Source organism: Cyrtonyx montezumae, unplaced genomic scaffold (genome assembly GCF_038088225.1).
Source record: "Cyrtonyx montezumae isolate F1298 unplaced genomic scaffold, pur_monq_1.0 scaffold_0, whole genome shotgun sequence".
Taxonomy (NCBI): Eukaryota; Metazoa; Chordata; class Aves; order Galliformes; family Odontophoridae; genus Cyrtonyx; species Cyrtonyx montezumae.
The window spans coordinates 28,196,650-28,224,179 of NW_027071824.1; the positions used below are offsets into that span (position 1 = coordinate 28,196,650).

The following is a 27,530-nucleotide window of genomic DNA, read 5'->3' on the forward strand; positions in this document are numbered from 1 at the left end:
CATTATTCTCAGATTATAATCATATCATTTCACTTGTTTCAGTGTATGCCTTTTGCTTCTTGTCTTGTCAGTGGGCACTGCTCAGAAGAGTGCATATGCACTCCCATCAGGTATTTATATACACTGATAAGACTGAGCCTTCTCCAGGTTTAAGAGCCCCAGCTCTCAGCTACTTCTGATATATGAAAGGTACTTTAGCACCTTCTAATTTCTCCTCTCCCTCCATAAGTTCAGGAAGCAAATGTAGGCTAGTCTCCACCTGTTAAGCTACTTATGTATTTTTTTTCCTTTGTAGTGTATGATGATGATTCATAGTTGTACAGAACACAGCCATTAGGAATATTATCCTTAATTTATTTCATTAGAAGTAGTGATTTTCACTGCTGCACATTCTAATCTTAATTATTAACAACAGAAAAGCATCTAAGACATCAGGAAAGAATCTTTTAAACTGACACATATCCAGGCCGGGGGGGAAGAGATTAAATCCTACAGAGAAAATCTGTTGAGCCACTTACAGTGCAGCTGCTGAGGGAAGAAATCACTTCTTTTCTAGAATATTACTACCCTCTTCATCTTTGATTCGAACCTGTCCAGACAAGTATTTGATTTCTTGCCTGCCATTGCAGTACACAGTCTTTACAGTTCCATCTGGGTACTCTCTCCTCTTGAACTGTGCAGTGTGAAAGTCCTTCTGGCCATTACTAAATACCACCAGTTTATCTCCATTCCTGAAAACAATAGCCATGAGTGAACGGGCTGTAAAGCACTGTATGTTATTAACCTATCTCACCTAGCTGCCTAAGATAGCAAAATGAAAGTAGAAACTTCCACAGGTTATATGATTCATCAGAGAATTTACATGCAGTAGTATTAGGGATCAGTTATCACAATCCAATTTCAATACGAAGGTACTTTTATACATAATAGTTAATAGATGGTAGGAACTTACATTTTACATGAATTCCACATACAGGGATCTCAAGGCATTTTGCTAACAAAATCTCTTTTACAACAATGTTCCCTTTGCGCAAGAGAGGCATGTGTAAGTAATTCCTATACTGTTATTTGTCCTCGATTTTATATGAGATAGAAACAAAGTATTTGAAATGTCTTGGCAAAAACAGAAAGTGAGTCAAAAACCTACGAATAGAACCCAAGAATCCTCTTTGAGTCCTATTATTGTTAATACAGACAACTGGCCTCCCCTTTACTTTCAAGTTACATTGTTGCCCTGGCCAGATGTAGACGGTGACTGTAAAGTAACAGTGGAACTAAATGAGAAATATCCCACAGTTACTTTGCCAGTAACATATGGTCACCTGTGATCCAAAGCAGAAGGAAACGATTTTCAGTTCTCTGTTTTAGCAAAACACTTGTTCTTTCCCAAATCTCTTTCTTCATATGGAAGTTTCCCAGTCACGCAGAATCAAACCACAGTTTTATACCCTAGAAACCTTGTGCCCAGTGCCAGTCCTTGTCTCTAAAAGGAGACTTACTTTTCTACTTTTACTACTGTACCATCTGGGAAAAAAGTTTCCTCGAATCCATCACTATAGAGGCATTTCACTGTGTGATCCGGGAACACGATTTCTTGCATGCCATCAGGATAATGTTTTTCTGTGAAAAACAAGATTTAGAAAGTGTCTTTGGAATTCTTTCTCATAGCTATACACAGAGCTAGATGAGATTTTAGACATTGAAGTGAGGGTAAAAACTCTATCCAGTATACCGCTAGAGAATTTAAAGAATCAAATAAAACAGTGAAACTACAGAAGGGATGCATCTATACCTCTTTTATTATCTTTCTTTGTAGGAGGAAACTGATCAGTAAAGTGATGGATCACACCAGAAGTGAAAAGCAAAGACAAAGCAAATTGGAAGAAAAAAAACCAAAATCTGCTAGAGTTAGGTTCAGACACCATTTTCATAATAAAGACATTTCCTCACATATAGTTCATGCATACCTCACATGAGTTCTTGCATACCTATCTGATTATTAGGGAACTGCAGCACCTCTAGGCCCTCTGGATAAGCAGTGTGAGTTGTCTGTGCATCTGCATAATAATAAATCTGGAAGAAAAGTGAACTGTTTGTCGCGTGGTCATAACATTTGCAATAAGAAGATTCTACCATTGCAATGTGGTTAAAAATAAGTCAACTTTAAGAAGTCATTTCAAGGCCATTTTCTGTATCTGCCATCCATATATGTTGATATGTTTGCATTTAAATTATTTCCTTTCATTCACAACCTCTTCTCCTGGATTCCTCTAGATGCTGCTACTTTCCATAGCATAGAGCAGGACCACGCACATGAGAGAGGACCTCCCACCTCCCCATGGATGGGATCTCTAGCTCCAATTCATGCATTATTAATTTAAGATGTTCACATTCTTGCTAAGACATTACTTATCTCCACATTAGCTCATGTTCTTATTAAACATAATTACCTAATTCCAAGAGGGAAGAACTCTACCTACTCTAAAACATACAAAAAGCAGTCTTTCTTTCAGATGGCTTCCCCTACATTTTGCCTTCTTTCAGTTTCCTTCGATCTGCTTGGTCCAATCCTTGCTTGTTCCTTCTCTGACTGTTATCTTCACTTCTTTCCATTCTTATCCTTATAGATGGAAAGGCCTCCTTGAGCAGGAGGAATAAGACCCTTCATCAATTTCTTCCAGAAATAATACTTCAAGATGTAACACTATTGTGCCATGAAAAGCACAGTAATGACAGCACAGTAACAATGTCCTAGGTTGGAACAATTGAGGACAAGCTCAAATGCAGCAACTATAGACACAGAAACAAAGGAAAAAAAATCTGCTTACCCTTGGAAAGCCTCAAGTACACAGAAACCTGCAGCAAGATGTCCTTGCTCCCTGCCAAACCTTAAATAAAGTCTGGGAAGGGGTGAATGCTGGCTCCATCCTTTCTGCTTGCTCAGGTACATTGCCTGCACCTGAACTCTACTGGGCTGGCCCTGCTTTTCTACTAGGTGCTCAATTACTGTTTCAAGCCATGACTTAGCATTTCTCCTACACAAATAAACAGTAGGAACTTGTTTGACAGATGACTTATCCATATAATTTTCCTTAAAGAAAACAAGTGCTACATACCACTCTCTGATCTGGCATGATCTTCTTTACATCTCCATTGTAAAAGCTAATTGTTGTCATCTTTTTATCAGCACTGATCTCTTTTTTAGTACCATTGCGGAAAGTGATGATTCGACGTCCATCAGTGAGAACCTCTTCAACCTTCAAAAACATAGAGCACCTAATGTAAATGAAAGCAAAGGATTTAACACGGCACTCCAATGAAATTGAAGTCACTCAGAGTACCCACTCACTGCCTTTGTATTTCAAAGCTATCTCGACAGCATGTATATGGTTTTTTGGTTTTTTTGCCTCATTTATGCATAAAAGGGAAAAAAAGTCTGACATTATCTTTTAGCAATAATGATCTCTTCAAGTACTTGGCTCAAATTTCCACCCCACCACCTTCTCTTCTGTTAACCAAGATAAGACATGTGGCCCTGTGTCAATAATGAAGCAATACAGGCTGTTCATTGGCTGACCTCAGTTAGTTACTGTTTACAGTGGTTTCATATATGCTGGTACTCATTCCATATCGGTTGCCCAAGAGGCCTAGGTTCTGGATTATGCAAACCAAAATGATGTATTAGCAGAAAGTTGAAATGTTAACTATTTTTTTCCAAGTAACATAAGCCTGAATGTACAGTCAGTACTACAGAGTTAAATTGCTGCAAGCAAAGATTCCTTACAAAATTGATCAAGTCTTCTTAACAGATGGCAGTAATATCATCAGTGTGCTGCTCTACAAACAATATATTGGTTAAAGAAGACCTCCTTACAAATACAGCCCTTATTAATCAGTTTTCCTGAATGACTATAGCAGCTAGTTATGTTTAGCATATATAAAGCCCCATAATTTAATTCATTTGTTGAAATTCTAAAAAAGAAGACAACCATAAGGTGTGCTATAGCTTTTCCATATAGTTCCAATGTTGTCTTAGGCTCTCCACAAAAAGAACATACATCCCAGCAAGATGAAAAGGAATAAATATTCTCAGGGGAAGGATGTGAATACCGAGGGTAAGATAGTTTTAGAAAGGATTTAGATTAAACACTACTAGTTAGTAATAGACAGATGATCTTATAGACACTTACTACAAAAGGCATTGTTAGAAAAAGTTCCAGTTAGCTTACTTAAGCATTAATGATTCAGTCTCCCTTTTGGCCACTCTCAAGTTAAACAACACTTGTCCAACACTAAGTTTTATAAATCAAATGCCGTGGTAAAAAGGACTTTTTCACAATATTTTTTCTTCCAAGCATCAAAACAGTGAATAATGTGTTTTCTATTCCTATGAGAAGGAAATGAGACTGTGTGGAAGTTTCTACCAATCTCAGCACTAGCTATAAAGAAACAGGTACATCAAACCATTATCCTCTGAACAATGTTATATTGCAAAAGCCTTTTCCACGTCTACTTACTGGAAAGTAACATTAAACAACACATGTATTGACAGGAGAAATTCTGAACTGAATAGGCTCAAGAACCTGTGTCTTACTTCACAATCTTAACTTCATATAGCCAAAAGGCTTATCCAGAATTGACAGCAGTGATTGGACAAAGATTACACTCAGTCAGCATCAAGGAAAGCATTTAACAAAATAAGCGTGCTTGGAGCAGTGTAATATAAGAAGCATGCTACAGGCTGCAGAACAAGCCTCAGCTGGGAGCACCAGGGGAGTCACTTGGGAGTTTAACAGATGAGGTTTGAGCAAGCTGAGTTGACTGCACTGAACTCAATTCAGCTACTACAGGTAAAGCCAACTCTGTGTAATGAAAGACTTCTCCCACAGGTGGTGTCCAGCTGGCACAGCTCACTGTCATTAGGTGTACTTTCAAGGAAAGAAAAGAATGGTCTCAAATCTTGCACTACTGAATATCATTACTACCCAGATAGCACATTTTTATCTTGACGTAACTGTACCTCACTCCTCCTAGCTCATAAAAATGCAGCTGGAACAAAAAGAATTTGTTGAAAGTCATAAGGCAAGTCACAATAGGAGATAAGAAAAATCGCTTACTTGATTTCCATCCAATCAGCTATGTATATATATCTCCTGCTATTCATAACGTGAACTTTACACTTGAGCTTTTCATTAAGGAAAGGACTCTTCATTTGAGACATAATTCTCTATGGCTACTTGAAGGAGTGATTCTTATCTGTTGCAGCCCTGCTGGTGATCTCTTCAAGCACCCTAATTTATCTCACCTTTCCATCACGATGCTCTATTTTTTCCCGCACCATGTCCTCATTTTTCCTCCTTTCTTCATGTAACATTGACCTTCTAGATAATATTGATTTTGGAGGTTCTATCTATGAAAATATCAGTCAGAATCATACAGACAGAAAGGCTGCAAAAATATTTTAACAAATCTTTATCAGCTCTTCAAAAAAACATGTTTACATTTACACAAAAAGAGGAAAGTTGCCCTTCTTTCTGGTATTGTCTTGAATTCGTAGTGAATTTTGATACTTTGGTCATAACTGCAATTGCTGCGCATTAATTCCAATTGACTTTAGCTATCAAATGAATATAGAGAATGTGTGCATTCCAGTGAAACTGCACTATAGGAAATAGAGACAACAGAACAGCAAAGAACAGAGTCATCTGTGGATGCTGCATGACTGGTTTGCAAAGGGCACCTATATTAGCAAGATCCACTCTTCAAAACGAATTACATTGCTCTGAGCTGTAGGTAATGCTAACTATGTAACTGAGGGTTATTGAGGATGCTACACATTTGATTTACTGTTACAATGAGTTGCCTTTGCACTGCCTGGTATCATGAAGAGGCCTTAAATTAGTTGACAACTGGCACATGGCATCCAGAGTAGTTACTAACTAATGCTTTATACAGCAGTAGTACACGCTGGCCTGTGGGATATGAAGGAGCTTGGAGTTTTGTTTCCCACTGGGCAATGATGTGCTCCAGTAAAAAGTGTCAGTGCTGTGCTTGAAGTTGTCAGATCCATCCCCAAGCTTCTGTCCATCGCATAGCATTCTCAAAGTGATATCCACAGTGGTCTCTCTTTCCTCTAAACAGAACATTCTTCAGTTTTCACTTCTCTTACTAATACAGATTTCATATACTTAAGCCAAGACAGTTTGAGATATCTGCTGCTTGCCTCTGTATGTCAAGATATGTCCGAAGGACTGAGCATAGTTTCAGAGTGGTGCTTCCAGAGCACGTAAGCAATGCCCAGCAAAAGATGGAAAGCCCAGGTACTGGGGGGGCTCTGAAGCAAGCAATAGGACCTGAACAGTAGCAAAAAAAATAACATTTCATCACACGTACTTCAGCTTTGTTCTGGAGAAAGGCACAAATCTTGCAGATACAATATTCCTTCCCACTCGTAATAAAAAACATTTGCATTTTCACTAGGAAACAGAAGCTGTGTCCTTTTGGGAGATTATAACTCAGTATCAGTCTCAGATTAAAGGCTGTGAGTTTTAAAGTGGCAGGGAAACAAGTGGGAATGGAAGATTTTCTTTGTGTTTCACTTCTGTTCACCCATGGAAAAGACAGTTGCTGATCACATAAGAGCCAGAACCATAAGTTGCTCAAGCCTTTGCTTCAGCATCCAGAAGAGCAGAAGAACTGCCTGTAAGTACTTTGTTCTCATATGCAGTTATGGCACTTCTCCTTTGGGTCATTGCAAAAGCCACTTTATTCTGAGGTTTTAACATTTTTTCTGTCTTTTTAAGATTAAGAATCTCTTCCTGAACCAAAATTAAAATACTAACTAGCAACATAAATTTAATAACATCCAATGGTCATGCAGGAATATTTTGGTAAAGAAATGTACTTTGTTACTTCTAAGCCATTAAAATATGTGAGTTAGCACGCTGTATGTGAAAGCTGAGGTCACAAGCAGTGAATTATTTTATAGATTTTCTTAGTGAAATACCTGTGTTTCCTTGCTGTTACTGCAGAGTGCAAAGCTGTAAGTGTTATTGCTGTGCTTATTTGAGAGGAGCGCATCTTCTGAGATAACTGAAATGGGTGAAGGTGTGCCTATAAGAAAAAGCAAAATAAAAGAGGACACAGTCATGTTTCTGCACTTAGCACAGAAGATTATTTTTAAGGATACTAGCTTTCAGATGCGTGCAACACACTGCTTCTTATACTGACAATATTGGATCAATCATGCAGATGACTCTAAAGCAGAAAATTCCCACAAATCTTACCTTTTTCATAAGAACATGACTTGTGCCCCTTGTAAACACTCAGATGTGAGCCAGCTCCATGTGTTTTCCTCTCATCTGTTCTTCTCCCAGTAGGAGAGGGTTGATGTACAACCTGAAGCAACATGGAGAGATTGGGACATACAGTAGTGCCTTGCTGTAACATGGGAGTAATCAGTGATATGGATGGAGCATGCTCCCCCTTCCTGGGAATGTCTATACAGAAGAACTGTTCACTGATACAGTGCATGTGTTTAATCTTGATTATGACTGTTTTGAAGAAAGAGACTGTGGTGAAAGAGAAGCACCAGATAGGGCTCTATCTCTCCTTCTCTCAGGAATTTTAGCTGCGGCTCTTGCTCTTGGTCCTCATTGAGTTGCCAAGACAATGAGGCATGGTGTGATATCACAGTCATGAATTTATTCTGAGGGCAAAAATTCTTTATTTGGAGAGTTACAGTGCACTGGAACAGGCTGCCCAGAGAGGTTGTAGAGCCTCTTTCTTTGGAGATATTCAAATCCAACCTGAACACCTGCCTGTGTGACCTGCTCTGGGATACCTGCTTTAGCAGGGGTTGGACTAGATGATCTCCAGAGGTCCCTTCCAGCCTCTACGGTTCTGTGAAATATTCCAGTGTATGAACAGTCCCTAAGATGATTTCTGGCAAAAAAAAACAACAACAGTACAGCATCAGGGCAGGAAGACCAAGCAGCAGCTCTGTAAGAAACACGATCCCAATCTTAATTCTGAACTGTATCATAAAGAGAAAATAGGTGTAGTTTAAACAGACCTTGTCATTAACTTACTTTTTCTGATTCAAAAGGTGTCACCCTCCCCTGGTGAGGTGTTGTCCTGCCAGATGGTGTTGTGCTTCTGCCAAGGGAGCAGTGAGATGGTTTCTTTTCTTGACATTCCTTGGTTACCAGTCTCAAGGAATCATCCTTTTGCACAGAGCTTTTTATTGCCTAAAAGATTTAAATACATTTGCATTAAGTTGATGTAAACATAGCATTAAAATCCTTCTACAGCAGGTGGCTCATTATATTTTCAAAACTTTTGGAAGATGTGCATTGTGTATGGATATATATATAAATGTTTTATATGTAATTCCCTCTTTGGACTTTTAGACCACTTCCCCCAGTCCTCTGTGGAACAAAGTACACAGTGCAAAGCCAACAGCTGCTCTTAGGCTCCTAACCTTCAGTCTAGCCACCTTGCCAACCATAGGCAAAGTATTCCTCCCTGGGAATCCGCAACTGAGCTGATCCAGAAGGGCACATTTTGTGGGAGTTCATTTTTACTAAAGAGATGTCCACCTTTTTTATAAAAAAACAACACATTAGCTATCAGCTTTATTTGCCCAAGCCCATGACTTGTTGCTCAAGGGATGAGGCACTAACAAACTGCAAACACAAAAGATCAACCAATTCCCTCTATAAAAATAGTCTCTGGGGCCAATTTTCCATAACGACTAAAATCTTCTGTATTGAATCCATAAAGCTGAAATGATTTTAGTCGTAGAAGATCTCACCAGCTTTATATTAATATTAATAATAAAATTAATTATATTAATAAATCACATTAAAATTTAATGGTCATGCTTACAAAAACAGAGTCAATAAAGAAAAAATGTGAACACCAGAAGGTGGTAGAGTTTTCAAATGCTGAATCTTTTTCTCTAAGTACAAAACAGCTTCAAGAAGGATATAAGCTATTGATTAGCTCTTTCAGGCAAGGATACTAAAAGATACAGAAATGAATAGAAATCATTGCTAAAGGGATACTATTTCCATTTTAAATTCAGAGATTTTTTTGAAGGCACATTCTGGGAATATGCCAACATCATCCAAATACAATAATTTTCATGGAATCATAGAGTCACCAAGGTTGGAATAGTCCTCCAATATCATACAGTTCAACCACTCACCTACCACCAATATTTCCCTACTAAACCATATCCCTTAGTACAACATCTAAACATTTCTTGAACACAGGATTTTAACTGTATGTACATTTTTATCTGTTGGTAAGTATGCACTCACAAAATATGATTGGGCATTCAGCTCAAGAAAAATGATTAGTACTAAAGATCTTTGATGTTATTTTTGATGAAGCAATAGAATTCAGAAATTGCAGACAGAGAGAAGGAAAGAGCCATCGTTGTATTACTAAAAATATAGACTGAAACTAAGTGATTGAAGAGAACTCAAGAAAAGAGGGGTGCAGTTTCACAGCAACTCAAGCCAATCTCAACCCAAATTACTGGAGTCTGTCTCTGGATGCATGTTTCCAGCCCCTCCTGTGTACAGCACCAGGAACCACAGAGTGGAATGGGGCTGGTTTGGCATGTACTTGCTGAATGAACTGCTTATTCTGCACAGTTAGTTCTGAGATCACCATCATCCAGTAGAACTCTCCCTTGTGCAAATGAATGGTAATCAGTAATCAGTATCATTTATCTATAACTGCATGTCTGTCAGGAAATTGGCAACTTGTTTCCTTCCAGTTTCTAATCCATTCAGAAATCAGCTTGTTTGGAGACAATTTAAGTTATTAACTATTAGGGCCAATCCGTACTTATTTCAAGCCATATTCTGAAAGAATAATTAATGATATGCAGTTAAAATAGATGCTTATCTTGTCTCACAGCTTGAAGCGGCCACTTCTTCACCAACTAGATCATGCTATAGTACAAACAGGATTCATTGTTAATAAATGAATTGTAGGCCAACAGAATACATCATCTTAGAGGTAGAGCAAGCAACGTATCTCTTAAGTTGTTTGTTTGTTTTTTTTGTTTTTTGTAAATTCACGTTCTCTTGATTCTTTAACCTGTACCAATCATTACTCAGTTTGCTCCCCAGTCATTTCTGTATATATCCTCAAATTCTATTAGCTTTGACAGAAATAAATCATATATTTTTGACTGTTTTGACTTCTTGGTTACAGCTGAAGAAACTCACCATTCCTAGCTGTCTTTATGTCAAATATCTTACAAAGCTTACCACATGTCTCTGTGATATGTACTCAAGATGGTCCCTTCACTTTGATTTCTCCCATGCACAGTATCTCAATTCTGGACAGAAAAACAGCATGAGAGTTTGCTTTATCTACATCCAAAATTCAGAGTTACAGAATCATTGAACGCTTTCAGCTGCTAATAAGGCAACTCAAGGAAACACAAGTGAGTCACCATTTTCGCATCTATCACTACAACACTGATTTTGTGCATCTGTTTTATGTTCCTTTTCCCTGAGCCCTCCAATTCTATATTCAAATAAGCAGCAGCCTCTCTATTCACTGCAAGACCTTCCTCTGCCATCAGATCAGATAAAGAACACATGTTTCTGTCAGACATTTTAGAGTTCACCCAGGACATCTGGGCAGTATGCCCACCAGTCTAGCTCACGCTTGTGTCAGATTCCAGTTGGACTGGAACCAACACTGGTTGGATGATGGAAGCCCAGATAACAACAAGCCCAGAAGTCTGCTGTCCTCAACATCCCCCTTCTCAGAACTGTTGCTGAAGCCTATTTCTTTGTTTTTTGTTTTTTTCTCCTTGTGCATGGCTGCATGCCATGGAAGGAAAACAAACTGAGCTCATTTTTGCTCTACACAGTGGAAGCAGGACATTAATTTCCAATAGATACAAGGAATTTCAGAGAGACTATTCATACGCACAAAGTGCAAATTTCAGCTGAATGTTAACAAAAAGAATAAGGAGTACTTGTAATAATTAGTATGCTCATAAAAAGAAACAAGAACTATGAAGCAAAAAAAGAAAGCAAAACAAAAACAACGCAATGAGATATTTAGGTATCTATATATTGCAAATGATGAGATGTGTTTGACAATGTAAACTTTCTGTGGAAGAGCTGTCATAGAGATATTAGAGAGGAAAAAGCTTTTCACTTGACATACTGAGTTAACTAGCCACAGCTTGTAAAAAGCCACTGATCAGGCTAAAGGCAATAGAAACACATACTTTGCTTACTTTGCTATTAATATCTCTGAAGCAGTGTTTCTGCTGAGCTGCCTTTGGCCCTGCATGAGAGGTGGTATGGCTCTTGCGCTTCTCTCTCCATGATCTCTCTTCTTGTATGGACAAAGGTGCTGTCTCTCGCAGGATAGCTTCTGCAACCTAATGAAGAATGTGTTATACTTACGTAATTTTAAGTTCAAGTCAGAGCTAGTAGAATCAAGCAATTCTCTAAGCCATGAGGTTTTCTGTTTTAACAAAAATGAAGTAAACTAAGTGCAGTGATAGCCACTGCCCTGCTACGTTTGAGCAGTAGGTAACTTCAGATTTTCCTTCCTACAGAACTACCATCACAAGGTGTTAGTCTCTCACTGTGAAAATACCAGGACTAGCATGGCTCAGGACTGATATTTTAAACCTACAAATTTAAACACAGTGAATGAAGTTCTACATCTACAGCTGAAACGTAACATGAAAAGACATTTTTAAATGGAACTTACTAATATTAATGAAAACACAATGAAATCAAATAAAAAGAGAGACCAAAACTTCTTCACTCCCCAAAGCAAGGGATAGGTTAATCGGTGTTTCTGACTTCTTTTTAAGAAGCATTACTAGAAATCAGACTTGCACATTAGGGACATACTAGGAGTGAAGGGCTTGATTTGTTTTTCTCCTAGGTGTAGGATCTCTATGGAAAAATTCAACCCACAAGACCACGCCATCTGGAAGATAATTATCTGTTCCAGTCATTTCAGTTCACATAGGATGAAATGAATACCTCTTTAAAGGCATATATTTTTTCTCCCTTGAATACATAGGAAGATGAAATGACCCACTCAGACCAGACCTCTGTCTTTTGATTTCTAGTCTGAACCACTTAATTTCCACAAAACTTGTCTCCTGTGTAAGAAGGGAGTAATGGATTCTCCCTTTCTTTATCTCCCTTTAATGAATTTACATAGTTACCTAGTAAAGTAACAAGTAAACCTGCAATTAAATTAAACAAATTGGTCATTAATAAGAAAGACAGCTATGATTAAACCTCTTGGATTTCAGGAGTTCGTCAGGCACATTTATACCAACCAGTTACATTTTTGGAAGCCTACCCATGCAACCTGATCTAGGGAGCTGGGGGGTTGGACTAGACGATCTAGAGGTCCCTTCTAACCACTACAATTCTGCAATTCTGTGATTTTCCAACCTGATTTTCTCTCCTGCTCCATCCCAGTGTAACTCCCATTCAGGAGTCCAATTTGAGCTTTTGTAAGGGATGCCACTGACAGTGTCTTCTTCCCTGAAATTTTGCTGTACTAAATAACAACTGAAATTAGGTTTATTTAAAGGTCCCACTATATTTATTACCAGAAACTAGCCTGCATCTGTCTAAAGAGCTGTTTTATTAAAAAGGTTAGTGACATACACAGAGACCAGAGTTAATTTCAGGAGACTTTAATTGGCTTAATTAGGCCAAAGCTAATCTGTTACCTGGACTGCCTCCCTAATTAGTGGAGGGAGACAGGCACCATCTGCCTCAGTGTATGTGTCAGAGACTGGCTGGTTAAAGCCCTTTGTAGAGGTACCCATCTATTGGATAACTAATGGAAGAGGACCAGTCAAAGACTATATTTAAACATGGCTTAATATAGACCTTATATTTCCCCCCTTTAGTCTGAGCATGGCAGGAATGGAATGACAGTATTCATGCAAATGAAAATCTAAGCCTAAATTATTCAGGCAGTATTTAACATGAATTCTTCCAGTACCGGTGTCTCTGATTTTCTGTCCATGATACTTGCAGCTCCTGTTTTTCTTTCTGCTTTCATCCTCCTGTGTTCTGAATCTCTGAGCTCATCTCGAAGCTCCATGTTCTGCCTAGTCAGCTTTTCAACCTGGTCTCTGAGCTTGCCATAGGCAGCGTGCCAGGAGGACTCATTTCTCCTGAACTCCTCCTGTAGTCCCTTAATCTGCTGCTTTAATATCTATCAGAATAAAAAAAATAAGTGTATCATGTCATTGCCTGCGTTGGACTAGGCATGTCAACTGTACACACACAGAAGGAACTACTGAGTCTTCTATCACGCTTGAACTTCTGCAATATAAAGACAACACATTTGAAGTAATATCAAAAATATTGCTAATATGTATAATCTTACAAGGAAGTGAGACACTTGCTAAAGGAAAGTCAGGAGATGCAAACTAATCATGCAAAGAAACACCATTAAAAGGACACATGGTATGTTTTAATGGCAAAAAAAAAAGGTAGTTCATTGGATCTTTATGTAGTGTGATGAGTTGGATGGTTGGATGGTTGAGTTGGACACCAGGGGATTGCAAAGACACCTCAAAGGTCAGGATAGTTAAAAAAAGAAAAGAAAAGAAAAGTGAACAAACTCGCAGCTCATGGATGACAATGCAGAATAGCAGCCACTGAAATAACAACACTAATCAAAGCAATGTTTGTTAACACTAAAATCTTCACTGTACACGTAACCATCTTCAAGAAGTAGCATCTATGACAAATACAAGAACTCTGGTATTACCATTTGATGCCTGAACACAAGAATGTTCATTGAAGAGAACAGCATATTTATTTTACAGCTTACTTGTATTTCTTCTGATTTCACACGTTCTCCAGTGATTCTAGCTGTTCCTTTGAACTTGCTGTGCATAACCTTTTCCTTTTGTAGTGTGTCAGTTTGCTCTCTGTCACATTCCAATGGCTGAGTCAGCTCCTGGCTCCTGACAGTCTTGAGGTGATCCACTCTTGTTCTGCTCAGAAGGTAAACAAAAAGTATGAGGCTGGCATGAAAACTATAACAAAGGGCTGGCTCTAGATGTGCCTTCCGTGGGCATGAATTCTGGGGGGGCTTGGGCATGTCCCAGATACACTAACACTGCTGAGAGTAGCAATAAGTGATGAGCACTTCTCAAAACTGAGATTGGAGAAGTGACGCATCACTTGGAGCATTTGTACAAGATCAGCTGCTAAATTTATTCTAGCAGGCAGATGGAAGTACTTATAATTGAAATTTTCTGACAACCTAAAGACTATAAGCTTAGAGTCTTTCAAATGCATTTGCTTTGTATGGGGAAACTGAGCCATAGTTCCAGCTGCTTGGTCACTCCCACAGATGAGATCAGCCATGAACCTGCATGAAAGGGGTTGAGTGTATTATTTATATGTAAGCAAATTACAGGACACAAGTAAGAGAGGCCATCACTTAGAAGGCATTTTGCCTTCATACACAATGTATCAAGTCATGAGTGGTCAGGAAGCCTGCTTAAAAGTTCTGCAAAAGTTGTAGAGCATACCTGTATGACTAGGATCCAGTTGCCTAGTTCAGTTTTAATTTGATATGAAATTATTTGCTAGTTTCTTGCTTCAGTTCACTTCATGACTTACAGCCACCATCTGGCTATCACTATTACTTGATAGCTACAGTAGGTAGCCTTGACCTCATATTTTCCTTTCCATATTGGAGTTTAGCACTTTGACAGCAAAATGTGGAAGCTCACAATAACAGTAAGAGGCAAATGAGTTCCTCATATCCTGCTGGTCTTTACAATTACTTAATTTTTTTTTTTTACTGTTTTCTCACTTAAATAAGTCAGTTTAATATTCTCATTAAACTCGTGCAAAAAAAAAATTCTCATCAATGTTCAACTGAAATATTAATTCTTCTTGCACTGATTTGGTTAAATTAGTGTATACAGCCTCTGCTTAATTATGTGTAGCTTGCCACTTCTCCAAATCCAGACCAGTTGCCTTGAAATACAATGTACTAGAGCAAAACCAAGATGGAAGATCTACTTAGAACATCTTCCCCCGATGAGTACTCTCTTAAGTTTCTGCAAAACAGAAGCCAGCTAACTGCTTCCTCCAACATCTCAGCTCATATCAACCTCTTCAGAAATGCTCAAGAGTTGCACCTGTACAAGTAAACATAACAGAGCTGGAGCATCAACTCAAGCATTCAGTCCTTCACAGGGCCATATTGCTAGCATGACCACAGGTCTCCAACCCTCCGCTGTGCAAGGCAATGCTGGGCAAGGTCTGGAGGTCAGTACAGGACAGGGATTGTGCCTGGCAGGCAGCTTGGTTGCAGCTCCCCAGTCTCTAAGTCAGGTTAGCTGCATGAAAACACGTTGTGCTGTGCCTCTTTGACTCGAGGCTAGAAAACAGCCCCTGGCCTGGGAAAAAAAAAAAAAAAGTAATAATCAAAGACACCTGGAGCGCACACACTCTACTACTTTGGAGTCTCGGCCTGTTCACACACCAGCTACAAACTATAAGCTAGGTGCGGAGATGTAAAATATTAGAAAAGTACTTTGTGTCAACTCAAATCCTTGCAGGAATTCCACACGTACCTCTGCCTGAGGCACACAGCAGCAGGCTGGCTATGAGGCAAAAAATATACTTGCTTCAAGGCTTTCCCAAGAAAAAAAGACCATCACTAAATCCTCTGACAGATACTAAAAGCCAGCAACAGCTTCACAGCCACAGGCTGTGTTCCAGTCTCCCTCGGGCACTAGATAGTCACCACAAGCCACACTTCCAACTGTTTTTACTTTCTTGTTTATATTATTTGTGCCTGCAAAGGTCCAAAAACAAAGCACTACAAAACAAAAGAATGGATAGACTAGGCAGGTCCAGGCATGTCATATTGCTCTCAAAAGGGTTTTCATTGCTTCCAATGAGTGTTAAGTAACCAACATGGCCTAAGTAATGCACTTTGGATGTAGCTGCCACCTTGTGCTCCTTAGTTGTTGGAAAGTAACAAAGCAGACTTCATTAATCAACCCAGGGCAACACGGTCAGGGAGGACAAGCTGCCTTTCACAATTAGTTTTAACTCATAAATTAGAAAAATGAAATGAAAAGATGCATACATTACATTAGGCATGTATATTTAGATAAATATCAGTGTGGACATATAAGGGGGTTACTATGGCTAAAGACATGAATAAATATAGTGAAAGCTCTTTTGATAATCTTCACTGTTTTTAAATAAAAATGAAAGCTATGTCATCTGTGATGCAGCACTGTCAGCAGGCAGAAAATCCTGCACTGCAGTAATTCTGCACCAGTGCATCACTCCACAGCCAAAATTTACACTAGTAAAGGGGAAAGCAGCACCTAATTTCATCAGTAGCTTTATTAACTACCAAGTCCCATGGATATTCACATCTGAAGCACCAATCACAGCCAGCTGGAGATCACCCAAGCTGTTTTCAAGGTCACATACTAGAAAGATCTTGCAAATTTTATTAAAGTTATCCATTCTAAGACATTGAAAGCATTTTGCTGAAAGATACCTATATGAAGAAATTAAACTATCAAATGTAAGCCAGAAAATACCATTTGGTGCTAATCCTATGGTCTCTGAAATCAAGAGAAATGGGCAAGCAGACGTGAAGAATATTTTCATAGTTTGCATTATCTACTAAAATAAAAATCAGTAAATTATTCTTTCTCAGCACTAGTTAAGAACCAGAAAAGTGAAAAGGGGAAAAATCCTTCCTGTATCACTCCTGTGTTTATGGTAGATGGCACCCAGCAAATTCTGACAGGTTTTCTCACCCTAAAAAAATGTATATATTTGATTTGACTGTAAGCTTGTTAAATTTTAATTACAGACATTTGTATTACCTGTAATTAGTTATAGTTGTGAAGGCACTTCTGCTTCTTCAGAAGATAGATATTTCTGAATAGTGCTGTTGGGATTGTTGCATGCTATGCACTTTTGATAACTGGAAATGCAGGATACCCTGGTGTGAATGTGATAGGGAAACTTTATCTTTTACTCCATCAAATGCCTAATCCCGTAACACAAATCATCCTGATTCTTAACAGATTTCACTGTAATCTGAAGACATTCAGCACCTTATGCAAAGCATTTGGCATTACTTAGCTTTAAGACCCAAACTGTACCACAGTTTTCAGAGTCAGCCTTTTCAGTTAGGCACCGTACATTTTATCTACACATCCAAATAAGTGTTTCAGTTCTCAGAGACAACATAGATGCCCTTCAAACAAAGTTAGCTAGTAATTATGGATTTAGCAACCAGCTTTTCAGGTTCCTAATGAAAGTATTGGCCTCACTACACACTCAAATCACTTTCTTGTGTATATAGATTTACCTGAGAAATTGCATTGCTTTGTCTTCTTCTTCTGCTCTTGTTGGTGAAAGGGTTCTTCCACGATACACACCAGATTCTAATCCTCTGGAAAGGATGTTCTGGGTTTCTTCTATAAAGATATCTATGTTAGCACTGGCTGCATGGCTGCAATAAGTTTTACTGCTGAATCTGTCAAAGTGAATTAACTTATCGGAGAATAATTATGCAAGTATTCAGACTCCCACATAGTTCTTAGTAGTGCAGTCCAAGTCCTGCAGGTCATGATAACTGAAATGGATTCGGGGGATATATCAGTGTCAGCAGCTTTATTCCATATCGTGAACATGGTTGTCAAGTGATAATTCAACCTTATTTTGAATGTAGCTTTTACAGAAGCCTTGAGTTCTCTTTTTGGAACAGCTTAGCAACCTGTGGCAGAGTAATTGAGAGCTGTCAGGAGTAAGTATATCTGCCCCAGTGACTGCTGCAGGAAGGACAACAGGTTTTGACTGACCCTAAAAAACACTATCAGGAAAAATGGCCATTGACATAGAGAGTCAAGCATAACTAGGGATTTGAAGGTACTCCTCTCCCTTCTTCTGTTTTTAACAGTTTAGGACTGAGAAATACCAACAGAGGCGAGCAAGCATATACCTAGGGAGCATAGACAGATTCAGCCATAAACTAAGAGAAATTTACTTTCCATATGAAAAAGAAATGGAAACAAAAACCCAGGTAGCTCTTACCTAGCACACTTGTAGACATTTTATTCCATGATTGCTTCACTGCAGGGGTTCCTTTAATCCCAGAAGCCACTGTTGAAGATGGTAGGTCAAAGCTTTTAACATGCCTGAACTTTGATTCAGGTTCATCCTCTCTACTTTTGGACTTTGTGAGATGAAATACAGAATGCTGAAGAGAAGAGTAAGCCTTGCTCTCCTCCTGCCTGACAGCTCCAGTGCTAGAATCATTGCTACTTGTGCTGAAAGAGAGACTTTGTTGTCTTGAGAGTGCTTGAACATCTTGTTTCCTTGAGGAGGAGCTGAGGTACTTTTTCATGGACATATGTTCAGTTTCAGTGGGCTCATCACTAGCATAATCATTTTCAGAGAGATCCAAATGTCTGTCAGAATGATCTGCTCCCTGAGGCCCATGCTGGGAGGGATACTGAGTGTGATGAGATTTGGGGTCATCATCACTGTCAGAGGATAAGCAGCCTGACTCACAGGATGAAGATGCAACATGCCATGTCACGGCAGCTGTCCCCTTCCTTTGCCACTTTTTCTGCAAAACCAAGGATGAGTTTCCTTGCTCCACAGCCTCAAGTGAGTTACAAGTAATTTTTATAATCTTATCATTGACCTTCTTAAAACCAGCGTGGATTTGTCTTTCGCTTTCTTGGCTCTGGCTCCCTGAAACAAGCTCTTGTGGGCATACCTGAACATGTTTCTGGCCTTGTATGAATTCAGGGACCGCACTCCACTCTGATTTCCTGATGTGCTCTGAATCTAGATCCTGAAGCATAGAATGCTTTTGCAAGACTTCCAAAGGGCTTTTTTCTTCCTCTGTGAGCTCATCCTGCAGAAAGTGATTCGCTCTGTCTAGGTCTATTTGCAGGGTACCCTCCTTAAGTCTTCCATCAGTTCTGTCAGCTTGCTCTAGAGGATCCCTGTGATTAGTTTCACTTTCCCTGCCTAACTGTAGGCTCATTTCTGTTGCTGTTTCAGGACATAAGCTCAATATTTCACTCCATGTTACCTGAGGTGAGCCAAAAGCATCTTCATCTATCCTAACCACTATTTTTTCATCTGCACTTTGCTCATGTACTTTCACTTCACAGTCAGTCTGAGCCTTAATTTCCTTCTCAGCTAAAGCACAGTTTGCTTTTATTCCATGTGCACCCATATGCATGGAGCTGCTGACCTGCAGATTAACATGAGGGCAATCCCTCCGTTGCAGTTTCCCTGCATCTATTTGTCCAGACTGGGAGAAAAGACTCCAGTGCTCCACATCACTTCTGGAATGCTCTCTTGCTTCTTTTAAGGGCTTCTGTTTAGTTTTTCTGACCCTTACAGTACCTTCTTTTCTCTTCAGAAAAGTCTTCCGTGGTGTTACTTTTGCCTTGCTCTGAAAAACAAAACAAAAATAATGACAATCATAATCTGAGACTTATTCTTCAGAAAGGAAAACGTTTATGTTAATGGAATAAGCTGAGACACCAGAAGTCTTAAAGTAACAGGCTATGGATAACTGAGCACACGAATGACAGTCTGCAGACTCCAGGGAAGGTAGGAGAACTTTTAAAATCAGTCATTGTGTGACACCTCCATTAAATCCTAAGTAGAGTCAGACACTTAAGGCACTTAGTGCTAAATGTTTGAATGGTCAAAGATGAGAGAATTTTCATCATTGTTTTTAAAGGCAATCTGAGTGTTTTGTACAATGTGGCAGAAATATATAAATGCATCAGTTTAAGATGATATTTTTCCCAAAGAGGCAGAATTATTGAGTGGTAAAATGTACATCTTCCTTCTAATTCAACAAGCCTAAAATAATGCAGAGCCTAACACCCAAAGGTTCCCACTGAAGAAATCCCTATTGTATTTGGTGTTAAAATTAAAGCTGCTAAAAGCACTGACTAGCCTCTAACAGAACAGTTACCCAGTTCTGAGCTGACTCGAAACTCTGGTCATTAACTATTGTCAGATTTGGCACAAAGAGCAACAAGAAAAAAGTATCTTCTTCAATTTCCAACCATTAACACAGAGAACAATGACAAGGCAACTTGTGAGATCCTTCTTAGCTAGTGTTTGAGGTATCAGAGAATCACAGAACTGTTTGGGTTGGAAGGGACCTCAAAGATCATCTAGTTTGAACCCCTATAGAGTAGAATACAAAAGGAGGACTTGACAAAAAGAAATATGTGAGGATGGGGTAATTTTCTTTCTTCCTTCTTTCTTTTTTTTTTTCTTTTCTTTTTTTCTTTTTGGTGGGGGAAGAGGTGGTGGAAAAGAAAGAACAGTAGAAAAATGTGCTGTTATGCAGTAAGCCAAAATAGTGTCCATACAATCTCCAAGTCTGGAGTCTCATCAAAAGCAAAGTAAATGCACCAATGACACAGTACCTGCTGCTTTTGCTCCTGTTTTTCTATCAACTGAGTGTCTATCTGAAGCTGTTCAATAAATTCTTCGGAAGTCTTCTGTCTAATATCAATTCCTGCTGTGGTTGACCTAGGCAAGGAAAAAATTACTTATTTGTATTGCTCTCCAACTAACTTTTAGTCAGTAATTCTCATGGAGTTGTTCTTGGGATTAGAACTGAAATATTCTCTTCTTTTTCAATGTGAAACATGTTAGTAAAAGTTACAGTATTACTGGACACCTAAGATTCACTTTATCCTGTTAAAAGCAAACATGAATTTTCTTTGCTTTTAGGAACTTTTTGGCTAATATCAGTTTCTTTTTAAAAACAGAATTTTCTAGTCAAAAGTAAAAATATTTCAGGTATTTTTACCAGAAAAGCTGACCCATATTTTATCCGCTTTCTGATCAAAGACTCACAGTTGCACAGCTTCAGTTAAGGCAAGAAAATTGTATAAACTAGTAACCTTTTATATAAAGTAGATCAACTGCCTGTTCATAGACCAGTCTTTGCCCAAACATACCTTTACTCTCAAGAAAGGGAAAGAGCTTTTGTCTTGCAAATATAACACATAATGTTTACAATCAACAAAAACTCCATAGTTTGTAAACTACTAAAACTTTGTAGTTTGACTGACTGACTAAACTCATTTCTTACCTGTTTCCTATGTTTCCAGTCTTCATCTTTAGCTTTGTGCTGAAGGGAGATGGAGGAATCTCCTTCATTTGTTCTGTTTGTTCTTCCTCAACTGCAGAAAAAGTTTCAGGGAAAGTTCTTTCTTTTAATTTACTGTTATCTAAGCAGCAGGAAAAATGTCAATGAAAACTTATGCATGTATTCATTTTGGAAAATGCTTCATAGAATATTTTTAAACTAAATTGGAAAAAAAGCCGCACACCTGCTAATCCTCAAATCTAACATTTGGAAATAATGAAATAATAAATAGTGATTTGTACTCCTTGCCTCAAGAAACTTGTAATGTACTGTTATTGTGCTCACTGTGGAACGTTACAATGGAGACACATCACTAGTCAGTACAGAAATTCTGTATCTGTAGACCATATGACCCACAAGTCAGTACTTTAAACATTTTAAATAACAGTATTTATAGGCAAGAGATCTTCTAACTGTGCATTTTCCATTCTACTTCACAGAAATGTGCAAGTTTTTCCATCTTTCCTTTTATGTTTGCTGCCTACGTTCCTTACAACAAGAAGGCTTTCACTTCTTTTAATAATTTCACTAATGTCAGCTAATGGAGACCTCCATAGCTCATGTTGGTTTGTCAATTTCAGGAAAATGCCTTTAATGGCTTATTCACAGCAGACGCTCCTGCTGTTGCCAGAAACCACGCAGCTTACTTTTTGACTGACACACCCAGTGTTCATGAAGGCCTTGGAAACACTCTGTCTTGCAACACAAAACCTAGCAGTGCCCTGTCAGGTCTCATGACTCAGTCTAGTTGAGGAAGTATAGGGGGTAACATCAAAACCCATTCTTTTCAGTGACTTAATGGAAGTGATTTCCCATAGAGCACTGACACTGGTGATACAAAAACTTTAAGTTCTCCCCTCAGCTTTTTCAGTCACATAGTAAAAATGTCTGATGACAGATAAAGAAGTGTTATTTCTGTAACTCAGTCACCTGCTGTAGACTAGGAGGAATTAGAACATGCTGCCCAGGGAGGTGGTGGAGTTGCCACCACTGGAGGTTTTCTAGAGAAAGGCAGATGTGACACTGAGGGACGTGGTTAGTGGGCATGGTGGTGGTGATGGGTTGGTGGTTGGATTAGGTGATCCTACTGGTCTTTTTCGACCTCACTGATACTATGAGTCTAGGATGTAGTACAAGAACTGGAGGTGGCACAGCACAGCAGGTTGGTACCAGGCAAAGGATACAGAACCCACGCATCCTCCTTATGGTCTCACCTGTGAGACTGTGCTTTATCCAGTCTTTTAGATGGTCTATCTATCTATTCATTGACAAGAAAAGCAGGAACAGGAATGCTATAGCAAGAAAAGTGCCCCAGCACTGCAGTTTGCACCTATCTTCCCAGTACAAGACAAGAGCAAAAGTGCCCAGGCAACTGTATAATTCACCTTCATTTTTTGTTCTGGTTTCTTCTTGAGCATCTTTTCTGGAAAGCTGTTTTGTGGGGCTCTCAGTACTCTGAAGCAATGGCTCCATGCTTATCCCTTTAAATAAGAATTGGAGACATTAGATGTGCTGTTGGTGCATTCCTGTGTATGTTTCCAGAATTAAAAATCTACCCTCATCACAATAGTCAGCAAGGTTCTGTTCAGCCCCATCCTCAAGCACACAATCAGCTGGAGAACATTTCAAAGCCAAATACACTGACAAGCTTCCAGTCAGGTGTTAAATCGATGTACTGAGGCCTCTGTACCTTCAAGCCTTAGCTGAAGGTGCTCTCGTGTGCTCTTTTCTCACCTGTCTGTTATATCCACATCCTACATTTTATGCTTCTTCCCCTAAGCATACAAGTTTCCAGTGCTTTTCACCTACCTGAATCTGACAGCTGCTGCAGTTGCTCTCCTGAGATTTCTGAACCACTCTCATCTGGCACCAGTGGTGGTGAGCAGCTTTGCAGGGCAGAGTGCACCGCTGAAGGAGGGGACACTAAGCATTCTGGGCTCTCAACTTGTGAAGAATTTTCTGGTGGCAACTGTGCAGGAGTTGAAGTAGCAGGACAGCATGGAAGGGGTGACATCGTGGCTACTAGATGGGAAGGTAACCCAGAAGAAACAGAAAGGCCTACAAATAATTACCAGAAAAGAAAAATTAGAGAAAGTTAGGACAACTGCTTTGAACTGAACTGGAAGTCTCTGCTAAGCTGGTATTGCTTTACAACACTGTTGCTTTCATGCTCCCCAGTGTTTTACATGGTCAGAGTGAAATAATGAAACTGTGCTTTTCTTATGTACTTTAATTGTAAAATTAAAATTAAAATTGCCTGCTGAACATCAGTCATAACCCAAATTACCAAATGCCATGGAGGATTTACAAAGTACTCCTGAGCAAGTAAAACATGCATTTCCCCTGTGCCTTCTTAAGTATATTAACAGGTAAAATCTAAGTATTGCCAAGCATCTCTGGGGCAGCCTTATTGTAAAAGAGGGAATATTTTCCTTTTTTGTTCTGAATAAATTGTTATGCATTTTATTAGAAGTGGAAAAGATATAAACACTTCTGCAAAGGGACCAGAGACCCAGCCTCACTGCTTCAAGGAAAGAATCCTGTATCAGTCTTACAAGGTAAGGTTTTGTGGCAGAGCCCAGCACTGCCCTGTGTCAGATCAGAGCAGTTCTGAAGGAACCCGGTGCTGACAGAGCTAAGCCAAGAGTGATGCTGGGTGTTCTCTGGGAGAGCAGATTTATGAAAGGGAAAAACTTGTGCAACAGCAGCTGGGAGAGAGGAGTGAGAAAAAGGGAGAGAAAAGGCCCTGCAGACATCAAGGGCAGCGGAGGAGGGGGCAGGAGGAGAAGTTTGAAATCTGTGCTTCAAAAGAAGTCTGTACAGGAGGTCAGTTATTAAACATAAAAGACTCCTCCTCATACACCTCCCGGTTACTTAATGTAAAAAACTGAGATACATTTTCTGGGGTTTGCAGACTGTGCGTAGGTCTATGTGGAGAAATAAATGTTTTAGCTTGACTGCCAGAGGAAGAGCCCCAAGATACCGAAAACAACTGTGAGACATCCTCTTTCTTTAAGGAACTCCCTCATTCCACTGCTGAACTACAAGTATCAGCAGACAAGGGTGCTGCAGCATCACGAGGGATTCCCCAAGTACCTGGGTTATAAAGTGCAATGATTTTCTGCTGCTCAGCTACCAGCTTCTGCAGCTGCTCCACCTGCAGCCTCAGCGCTCCATCCTTCTGCCCTATGGTCTGAAAATATCATGAAGAGACAGCATCAAACTACATTTCTGAATGCTTTTCAATCAGAAAGGCCTAGAGTTTAGGGATTTCTTAAAGTGTGTGTTATATTTAATGTTGACATTTGCATTTAAAAACTTTTGCCATCTCGCAACTCAAAGGAAATACTGGCAGAGTGCAGGCAGCATGTGCCTTAGCAGGTTTTGCTGTTCAGCCTCACATCAGCCAGCATTTTATTCTAGTGTATGTGCCAGGATTATCCTCCACACAGAAGCTAAAGCATAAATGAGAGGGAAGTTTCCATGTGGCACACCAGTAAGCTGAATAGCATCAAGGCAGTTGATATCTGCCAGAACTGTTGATGAAAGGAAGCTTCAAAATTCTCTCAGTTGCAATAACTTTTCACACAGAGAAAGAAAACCTATTCTGATCCCAACATCATTCTCTCCTATTTTTACTTTCTATCCTTTACTATCTAATGGCATTTTTTTAATGATGGGAAATGAGAAATTTAGAGCAAGTTGAAGACCAACCTTTTTCTTCTTTCACAAATATGGATGGCTGAACAGATGCAAGAATAATAAAAGATTATGGCAACATAAAATGTTATGAAATGTACATAAAAATAATAGTAAAAAAACCCTATGGCAACTAAATGTTATGAATTTTTCTCAAGATTACAACGAAAATGATAGAAACCCATAAATTAGAGAAAATATCAAAACATATATGAAAATCAAACCAAATGTTGAACTTACTTTCAAATTTTCCACTGGGTCTTTAAAAAATACACTAAAGCATAAACAATTCTGTTAATTTAGAGGTTTGTGAAATGTTAATTTTGTCTCTTAGACCTGGTTTTCAGAGGCATTGGACACAAAACTCCCCACAAAACTTGGGAATTCTCAGGAGAAATTGCAGTGCTCAGGTTGTGTGAATCTAAAACAGTACCTCTGCCTATACTGATTTTACACGTTGATTGTACTTTTGCTTAGTCACCAACATGTGCTAAATATGGGCCTTTTTTTCTACATTATTTTTTAATTACGAAGTGCCAGATCTTCTACAGAACTTACAGTGTAAAGTCACCCTAATCTTGTTGCTATGCCTAGAGTTTCCCAAGACTTTGCCTAGAGGAATAATTTAACTGTTCCATCTGGTATGACTTGATAAGCACTATATAACAAAGTAAGTCACAAATTCACTTTTTATTTTCCAGAGTCTTTAAGAACTATTCCAGTACTTCACATAGTCAAATGCCAGAGGCTACCAGAGAACAAACAATGCCCAACTGTTGGCAATTTAGATTATATCAGAATGCATTCTGGTCATTAAATTTAATGTCATCCTGGAAAAAAATAGCAAGCTTCTTGACTGAAAAGAAGTTATCTTCAGCTGCAGCTTTTTATTTTACTTTTTTGCAGCAATCAAAGAATAGCAAGCTTCCTGTCCTTATAGACAGAGTACAAAATAATTCATTAGACTGAGAGCTAGTCTAGAGAGAAGGTGATGAGAATTCCTGACTGATTTTATAAGCATCTTCTTTATAAGTGAAATAGGGATCTAACTTCCCAATGCCAGCCATACAGATATAGGTATTAGCAGCCCTATCTTCCTGAAGAGGATGAGAGACCATCAGAAATATGCAATTATAAATTCAATGTTTATTTACAGCAAACAAACCTGTTCCATGCTTTTGTTGGTGGGAGCACTCTGGTTTGTTCCAGGCTCTGAGGCAGGAGGCAGAGGAGAAATCAATGTTTTTAGGGTGTCACCTGCATCGTTAACTCCAGTCTGGGTTACACTGCAAGCCAACTTCTGAGGAAGCAAATCAGAGCTGGCCAAATAACATAATTGCCTTGTGTGCAGAAAATCTTGGTCATGGCCCAAGTCATCTACTGAGTCGTTGCTGTTGACCATCATACTGCTGGCTCCTGAACTGTATAGAAGTAGGAACTGCTTACCGGAGGAGTCACTTGTGCTGTCAACCAAAGCTGAGGATAAAGAATTATTTTGTTTAATTATTTTGTTGCAAGATTAAACATTTACAGTCTACTCTAACATATGGCCTTTTTCCTTAAAAGCTTTTGCTTCCATGCCCTCCTTTCTGAAATCAGTGTTAGGGGTGTGCAGTAAAAACCACCACAGACATGTCAAAATGATATGGCAAATCCCATAACCTATTGTTTTTTAATTTGTTTTATTTTATCTAAGTGATTGTTTTTTTAGCCCAAGCTGAATGCAGAGCACCTTCTGACTTCAGAAACTGTTATATACACAAACCACACACACATAAAACACAGCTAGGACACAGGCAATATAGAAAACTATACAATCACAATATTTCTATCAGCTAAAATGGGTTAGAAGTGTTGTTGCCTTCTCACTATTTAATTATAAGGTCTCAGACAAAAAACAGAACAGATGTAAGATTCTAATTACATTAAAAAACAATATTTAAAAAACATATTAAATAAATAAATAGTATTATTGGAAGGCCACCTGATCTTTAAGTAGCTCATAAGAATGTTGATCCCCAAAAGACAAAACTACTACAGCTTGTATGCATTTTCATGAGACTGATACGAGTGAGAACAGAGGAATATAGGATAAGTACTTGCTGCTTACCTTAAAAGATTGGGGTAGGGGTGTGTTCTTCAGCAGCTGAAGCTAGTAAACTTCTTGTCTGCTATGGGAGTATTCAAGATGGTTTACTTTCAGTCTTTAAGAAATGTGGACTCTTCAAGGTCTTCATTCTCAAGAAAATAATTTAATGTCTTCATCCTACTTTAACGTAAGTGGTTTATGCAAGATGTACACACAGCCTACCAAGTTTGTGTGTAGCTAGGAAACATTGTTTGTGGGCTTTAACTCCCTTTAGAGTAATCTACAGTTCCACTGGAAACATTTTAGAAATCTACAAATGTAAAACAACTAAGTCCAGACTGCCTGGGAACTAAAATGAGAATCGTACAGATTGAATCTTAAAGAGAAATGAAAAAAAATTGAAAAAAAAAAGAAAGAAAGAAAAAGGAAACACATGTAGTCATGCTACTCAGATACAGAGTTCAAATGCTGAGCTGTTAGCAGCTGCCAGGAAGATGACTCT

At 38.8% G+C, this 27,530-nt stretch overlaps 1 protein-coding gene across 1 annotated transcript; it reads right to left on the reverse strand.

Moving 5' to 3' along the window:
• Positions 1-429: 429 nt before the first annotated feature.
• LOC136048717 (uncharacterized) lies at positions 430-26,316 on the reverse strand. Its single transcript, XM_065736498.1, is given in 21 exon segments — positions 430-731; positions 1,500-1,620; positions 1,989-2,073; positions 3,117-3,257; positions 5,306-5,410; positions 6,666-6,818; positions 7,007-7,113; positions 7,287-7,398; positions 8,091-8,249; positions 11,279-11,425; positions 13,030-13,245; positions 13,870-14,038; positions 17,407-17,515; positions 18,132-19,512; positions 20,510-20,615; positions 21,184-21,265; positions 22,626-22,721; positions 23,050-23,298; positions 24,337-24,433; positions 26,105-26,269; positions 26,272-26,316. Coding segments are annotated over 21 exon segments (4,035 nt in total). The 3' UTR covers positions 430-541.
• Between the last annotated feature and the right edge of the window lie 1,214 nt (positions 26,317-27,530).